At 37.9% G+C, this 7773-nt stretch overlaps 1 protein-coding gene across 1 annotated transcript; it reads right to left on the bottom strand.

Annotated features, from left to right (window-relative positions):
* Positions 1–273: 273 nt before the first annotated feature.
* fgf17 (fibroblast growth factor 17) lies at positions 274–4108 on the bottom strand. The gene is made up of 5 exons (XM_026321883.1): positions 3998–4108; positions 3855–3891; positions 3361–3538; positions 1998–2104; positions 274–564 (listed from the first exon to the last, which is right to left on the bottom strand). Exons 1-5 carry the CDS (start codon positions 4039–4041, stop codon positions 274–276), a joined length of 657 nt encoding a protein of 218 aa, XP_026177668.1. The 5' UTR covers positions 4042–4108.
* Positions 4109–7773: the final 3665 nt, after the last annotated feature.

Below are 7773 nucleotides of genomic sequence, written 5' to 3'. Positions count from 1 at the left end.
ATTAATCAGCTTAATGAAAATGCTTGAGTTTGCAACATGACAAAGACACCCTCATCATAAATGTCCATTCATCACTCCCCACTAGTCAACACATAGACATACAGGACAATTAAATATAATCCATCTGCTTTACTCTTTTCAGTATTTACACAGGATCACTTTAGATTTATGGCATTTTGAGCATCTTTTACCTATCAAAAATATACAAAAATAAAATTGCATCTGTTTCTTCCGATATCACAGCTGAGGTAAGTCCATTTCTTTTGCTGTGTGCTAGGAAGAGGTACGTGATTTCCTGTTCCTCTTCGCTCGATGTGTGACTGGAAATCGGATGAACTCAAAGTGTTTGCTTTGGTCTGTGTTGGGGAAGGGAGGTGGGCCGTTGTGTAGCCTCTTGATGAAATGGACTTCTCTTTGGTTCTCCCTTGTCCTGGAAGCTTTAATGGGCCTCCCTTTCCTGGTGAAAGCCACATACCAGCCCTCATGCTTGGCATTCTGAAAGGCTGTGTAATTGTTCTCTAGCACAATCTCTGTGAAGATACAATCCCTGCTCTGACCATTGGGCTGCATGAGAAGACAGATAAAGGCTCTTATGGTAAAGCTGGACAGACGTACACTGTATGACACACAGGCAGAAGCATGCATTCAGAATCAAACAGCTATATGGAAATTATATTAGCTCACATATGCAAATAGTCAATTGGCACACTATTTTCTTAATATCAAAGCCTTCTTTACACAAATCTAGGAAACATCTGACTCAGAAAATGATGCATTCTTCCTTTTACAAATGAAAAGTTGAAATTACCACCAATAAAACACATTCTTCTTTAATTCAATAGACTAAGGGGTTTGCTGCTATAGTCTTATGTCCTCATATGATCTGAAGTTTTCAATGCTTCACAAATTACAAAAAATGTATTAAAGAAATTGTTTGCCATTTTTAAGAAATCTGTGTATTTGCTTTATTGCATTATGTGTGTCAAGCAAGCTGATTGGTTGATCCAACTTCATATCAGGAAGTGGGTTTGACATGGACTGTGCTATCACAGTATATAAGAAACACATATGATGCTTTGTTGTCTTTGGACAGATTCTAGATGCTGTTTCCCTGCATTTCTATTCTGTATATTAAACTAAGAGTGGATAGCTATAGCTTTACATTTAATCCACAGACTTCAACGTTATCAATGTTCCCACCTAACTCTGAAAGAAAGTGACTAAGTGTACGCCCCAAAAATAAAAACAATTATTTATTTTATAAAGAAGTGCTGACGGTAACAACTAGCTATTTTATCTTGTATTGTGAATTGTGAATCTACCAGTGTGTCTTTCTCAGAGTATACGTTTATCCTAACAGCCATGACAGCAGCCTCCCTTTCAGCACTTAAAAACCACGGTGAGAAATAGATTTATGACTTGTCATTTCAGCCTGATATGTGAATCCATCTTTTCCATTTCCGTGAAGGAAGTGGAGAGTTGACTTAGGCGCAAACAGACAGGTGGTGCATTATGGGTGGGTACTTTCCCCTCATCACCATCAGCCATGACCAGTTAAGACTGAGCAACAATCACTCAGTCCTGTGAGGATTACTTTTTCCAGCACATCATGTTCTGGCGTCACTGATAAGTTATGAGACTACAATGACAATGGACCGAGGCTTGAACATAGGAGCTGCAGTGTGTATTTTAGTGGATGAGAAATCTAATAAGATGAAGGCTGTCACATGTGGTAACCCTTCTGAATTAAGATTTTTCATTAATTTCTGCATTTTTTACTAATGATACGTTGACTGAGGGGATTTCTTGTCCACTCACTCACAGCTAATACCTAGTGGGACTAAAGCAAATACTGGTAGCATTGTTTTACACCCTATTTGCGTATTTAGCAAATTTTAAAATAAATTCACATTGTGAATTGGGATTCTAAAATTAATATCCACAGTTTATTGTCTGCTTGCTCTTAAATAAAACAAATCCACAAAAGTATCTTGTACCTTTCCAACAAGTTTCCCCTTCCGGTTCATGCAGAGGTAGTGCCCACTTTCTGCACCTCTTATTCTCACACGACTTCCGAAGGTATCTGTCTCAACAAACAGGCGAGCTGCCAGAAAAAGACAAGAGAACGTCAAGGAGCTGAAAGAGAAAAATAGAGTGACCACTACCAACCAGAAAGATTTTGTCTCTCTCTGTATATATTTATCTATTTTTAAAATATGACTGTCTATACATAAAAAATAGTGCAGTCAGAAAAGAGGTTACATACTTACCTTTTGTGTAACCTGTTATTACAAGAGTTTGCATTTATGTTTTACTAATTTTTATTTTGCGTGGGTCTTGTTTTTTTAGTAGCCAACCTGTATACTGAAGTGCAAACACTACAACTGCTGAGTTTCAGGACACTGGCTCAGATTAGCCTCATGAAATTACCTCAAACACTAACTGATTAAACAAATGTTATGACTGGACTTTAAAGCACTGTATTGGAAGCAGAATGTACATATGCAATTTAATTTGTCTTGCACTTAATTATGGCCATTGGGCATTACAACAGCCATGTGTATTGGGCCTACAGGACAAAGACTTAGTCCTAATCAGCTTCTAATTTGCCAGACGATGGCTTTGTGGATACAGCAGGGAGGCTGAATTAACATATAGGTCAGAAAGCACCTCACAGAGGGAGGGATAAGCAGGACGGAGGTGAAACAGCCTTGGCCTGAGGACGTCAGTCCCCAACAGGGACTTTGTGCCTATCCTGTATGGGACCAAAAAAATTAGATTCGACTTAAGCTTTTTGCTTAATAAGTCTCAAGAATACCTTAAATTTTCTGCCATTTATTGCAAACCAAGCTTTGTTTACTAAGATCTAGTATTTGTCCAAAAGTCAATGTATGTAGCCAAGAAATGACAGTTGGGGCTTTGACATACATAAAAAAAAACTTTAAATTCTCTGAAGGGTGACAAACATTATAATGAAGATATTTCCAAAATGTTCAAGGATTCCTCAAGTCTTACTGTCCTGACGAAATGTCCACTGCCTGGTCATTAGGGACATGACATATATTCATGCTCAGTTATTTGTTCATACTAAATGTTACAAGCCTTTTGGGGGATTCTGAAAATGTCTTTACTTTTTTCTCAAAAATTAAAAACAGTCATTTTTCAGCTCTATGATTGCAATGTACTGGCAACACATGAGGCTGCTCCCCACCTGCTTTTGGTTCAGATTTGAAATATATCTCACTGTGTCTTGTGGTGAAATAATGTCACCCCTCTAATAAAACTGCTGAAGCATAGCCAATTTGTGGAAATGCATAAATGGTTAATGAGGTGAACAGCAGGCCTCTGGTCAGATCTTACCGTACACATTTCCATCCTCAGCTGTGGCGGTGACCCGTTTGCCCTGGATCTGGACGTGTTTCCCACTGGTGCGGCTGTAGAGCTGGTAAATCCTGACCTGTCTGCGGCTGAGCTGGTCCGTCACTGCGCCCTGCGTCCTCACATACTGGTTAAAATTAGGAGACGGGTGATTCTCCCCCTTTTTTATGCAAAGGGAAAAATAAAATAGATAATTTTTTTGTCTTTCTAATCTGTGATAAAGTGTAAAATATATGTCGAATTTTATGACCACTAAAATAGGCTGCACTACCGATCGAAAATTTCCCTATGACCGCTAGACCATTAAAGTTAATAATATCACTTATATTCGTATATAATGCGATAGAAGAGATCAAAAGTGAATTAATTTACAACTTTGTTTAAAACCTTTTAAATCACTATTTCTACTTCACAAATATTTCTTTATATTGATGTTAATTTTTAACTATTAATATCGACCAAGTTTTTGCGCTTACCTGAGCATGGCACCACAGTACGAAAAAATGAAATGATCTGCAGAGGTGATAAGTGAAGAGTTGTTATTATAAAGAAGTCATGCTTAGGCAATCATACAGTCAGAATCTTGTAATCGAGTTTACAGCATGAAAGGTCGCCTTACATGTAAATGCAGCGCCGGTTTATTCCATACATTCTCCTTCTCATTTCACCCGATCAAGAAACGGATTCTTGAGGCAGATAAATCCCAAAAGAATGCTGTAAATAATTCCAGTTCCCACAGTGTTGCATATGCACGCCTGACCTGTCCATTCACACCAGAACAGTGTCTGATACAGCCACCTCGCAGCTATTTCCCTTCACATTTATCAAAAACCTGCTCCAGCTGACTCAGTGGTGAAGAGGTTCCCAAAAGTTCCGAACAGCGCGTAAAGAGCACATACATCCATTTTTAAATAGCTCCTTGGCTATTTCTTTACATCACTGGCTCGGTGCAGGTCTGCTTGAGTTAATTACAGGTTTTGAAAAGCCCTCTGTCTCACCGGGGTCCGGCTGCTCACTGGTTAAATGTTGAAAACGAAGTCCCTCCCTGAAAACCTTCTGTTGTGGGTGGGCACTGCAACAGGCCACTTAACTATGATTTAAACTGGGAAAGCAGATGTGAAGAAATAAGCCATATCATTCACATTCTTCAATATGTGCAAAAAGTATTTGGAGAGCTTAATTTTACATCAGTAAGACAGATAAAGGCATAAAACGAAACTGGTCTGAAAATTATACCCTAAATTTGATCAAACAATAGATAATCACTGCAGGATTGTATTTAAAAGTGAGTAGCCTAATGGCACCTTATGAGTGTGGCAATTAGATGTCAAAGAGAGCATTGCCCCTCTGGTCCCCCACCCCACAATGCTTCCCTTTTATCTTATGTTGACTGGTCACACTTCCAGCTCATGTAAAAAAGCCCTAAACAAATCATGTAGACAAAAGGCCAGTTTCATCTTTACATAAGCAATCAGCATCCCAAGATGAGCAGGATACTGCCTTTCCTCTTCCATGAAAAACAATTCATTTACACATTAGGAGAGAAGAGAAATGACTTCAGGCATTACAAAAATCGGTATATAGGTAGTTTCTGAGTCCAGCAGAGATATAGATTGTGTCCAGGAACAACAGTGTAATATGATGCTTGAAATCCCTTCACATCTTGCCCTTCTCACATTCCCTTGACCTCATCACACCATCAGCCCAGTCTATAAAGCACTAAAAAGTGGTCAAATGCAGCAGTTAGGCATCTCTGACATGCAATTGCTTTCAGCTTGCAGGATCCAGCAGCTTTCACTCATTGATCATTTTGTCACTTCTTACTGTAAGACCCTGTCAGCCCATCAGCCCAATCAATTAGATCTCCTCTCGTAACACAACACTCAGTACTGTTTTAGTCAGAAACCTAAACAAACATTTATAGTGATGTGAGTAATATGTGCTGACAGGGCCAAAGCATGATTTGACAGTATGATGCATGGTCCAGTTTTTTTTTATACTTGTTTTGCATAATAATGATGATAATGATAATAATATGTACTACTTTGAACTTAGCCAAATTAGATAACTTATTATAGTGCATATACTGAGTTTTAGATTTAGTACTAGACTTCATACTATCACCCATATCCCACTGGAAGAATTTTCATAGGATTTCATTCAATTTAATTTAATTCGATTTTATTTGTATAGCGCCAAATCACAATACATTCATCTCAAGGCACTTGAGATGACAAAAAACAATAAAACAACAAATCCCTTATGAGCAAGCACTTGGTGACAGTGGAGAGGAAAAACTCCCTTTAACGGAAGAAAAAAACCTCCAGCAGAACCAGGATCAGTTTGGGCGGCCATCTGCCTCGACCGGTTGGGGTGAGTGGATAGAGCAGAGAGAAAAGAGATTTAATTTCAACAATGGGAAACTTACTATGCCTTTTTTAACTAATAAGAAGTGACATCTTGTTATAGTGTCTACACACTATAATATATAGGAAATATAGGAAGTATTTCAGTAGTTTTTTCAGTTGCCCATTTAATGTATGTCTGTGGTTTTACTTGAATCAATCCAGCCGTCTACACAATTACCTTAACAGCTAACAGCTCATGTTTGACTCACATTTTTAAGCGTATTTTTAGTCTTCAAGTCTATTTTCTTCATTTTACACATCCAACACCTTCTATATAGCCACAGTGTAGCATCGCAGCATTAATACTTTTACTGTCTATAATATTTTTTACAAATAAAGCAATAAACCTTGATTTTCATTGTGATGTGTACATTTCATATGTATATTATAATACCTACTTAATTCAGTGACTCATAAAGCTTCTGGGACAAGCTGACATACAATGAACAGTGTTCCTATGTTGCACAAAGACAATCCCTCTCAGTAATATATAATGCGTATAGTTTCCTACAGTTATGAGCTATAGTTCAATGGTTATAAATCAGCTTCTAAATATAGAAGCATGGCCAGGCAGGGTTACCTTTTCACAGGAGCTAACAAGGATAACTTTCTATTTGATGTGGGGGTTGAAGAGTACTTTTTCAATAGCTTCTGTCATCACTGTGGAATTCACAGATCTCTGGCTATGCTGTGCTGTCATCAACATGTTTAGGTTATGGTGTATAGAAAGAACAAAAAGAGGAGATAAGACCTCAAGTTAACTTGTTCAGCTCTCCTCCAGTGCTCCCATTTCAAGCATATAAGCATATATGCATGATCAGAACCTGTTTGCAAATGGCTTAATAATATATGTACAGGCATTTAAACTAATGCAGTTTAGAGATGATACCCAAACAGTACAAAGGATGTGGTGCTTTAAAAACTGTATGTTTTCCCTCTACTTTTTGCATCTATCTATCATTCAATCCATTTTCCATTGCTTATCCAAGGTTACAGTATGCTTAGCAAGGTTGCGTACATGTCCTCCATGTTGCATGGGATTTTGATAAGTTACTAAGCCAGATAAAATACATAATCTCTTCAGAGTCTTTGTTCAGAGTCCTCCCTATGGTCTCCAACAAGCTGGATGCGCCTGGATTAACTCCAATTTGTCAATACGAGACACTGGACAAAAACGGAAATGTTATTGATGTAAAATGGAAATTCCAACACAATAAAGTGTGCACGAAGTTAAAGGGTCTAAATAGTCTCTGAAGCTACTGTACATATTTGTGGTCTCCAGAGAGAAAATTTCATATCATTTTTGTTCTTCCTTTGTGACATTTTTTTTTACCAACATCAGGTCACATTTATTTGTGGTCCATAACTTCTTAATTTGAAACATTTATAGAGGCCTGTTTCTAAAACAACATCCAGTTCTGGTTTGGGGTAAATCCACTTATCAATTCTCTTTTTAAGTAGCCAATGATTGTTCTACATATTGTTGAAACATATTGTTTCATATTGTACAGCATCCCAAAATGTGATGAAAACAAATCATACAGTGTGGGGAGAAGAAGTCCCCATAATCTCAAACTAGAGTTATAATAAATATATTTATTTACAAAATGAATTTACATGAATGATGCAAACAAATTGTGCATTTTTGAAGGAAAAGCAGCTTTATAGCCTTTTGAGCACTTCAAAAGATGTGCCAAATTGTCCAAGAATTCAAAACAGTGCAACTCATTTCCCATACAGCTCGAGCCTTCCTTGGGGCTACTGTAGCTCCAGGGACAAGTGAAAGGAGAACTGGTGGTCTCCAAACAGCTTTGACCACATCGTAAAAATAAAGAGCAACTGGTCACTCTTTCTGACCCTGCAAAAATAAAGGCAAGGGTTCAAAGTGGGTGGTCCTCTTTATGAATGATCAAAAGAACAGGAAAGTATTAAAGAAAAATAAGACGCTGGATGATTCATTTGGTCGAGCACCCTGCTCCTCAGCAGC

The sequence above is a fragment of the Mastacembelus armatus genome, chromosome 9 (assembly GCF_900324485.2).
Source record: "Mastacembelus armatus chromosome 9, fMasArm1.2, whole genome shotgun sequence".
NCBI classification, from domain to species: Eukaryota; Metazoa; Chordata; class Actinopteri; order Synbranchiformes; family Mastacembelidae; genus Mastacembelus; species Mastacembelus armatus.
Note: the sequence above shows the minus strand (reverse complement) of the source record. Positions and strands in the feature narration are given on the sequence as shown.

Excerpts from the sequence above, each read along its gene's own strand:
- fgf17 (XM_026321883.1), bottom strand. The coding sequence starts at position 4,041 with ATGAGAAGGAGAATGTATGGAATAAACCGGCGCTGCATTTACAT. Across the intron at positions 3,892-3,997 it reads AACCGGCGCTGCATTTACAT|ATCATTTCATTTTTTCGTAC; the intron begins GTAAGGCGACCT and ends TCACCTCTGCAG. Across the intron at positions 565-1,997 it reads AGGGGAAACTTGTTGGAAAG|CCCAATGGTCAGAGCAGGGA; the intron begins GTACAAGATACT and ends CTTCTCATGCAG.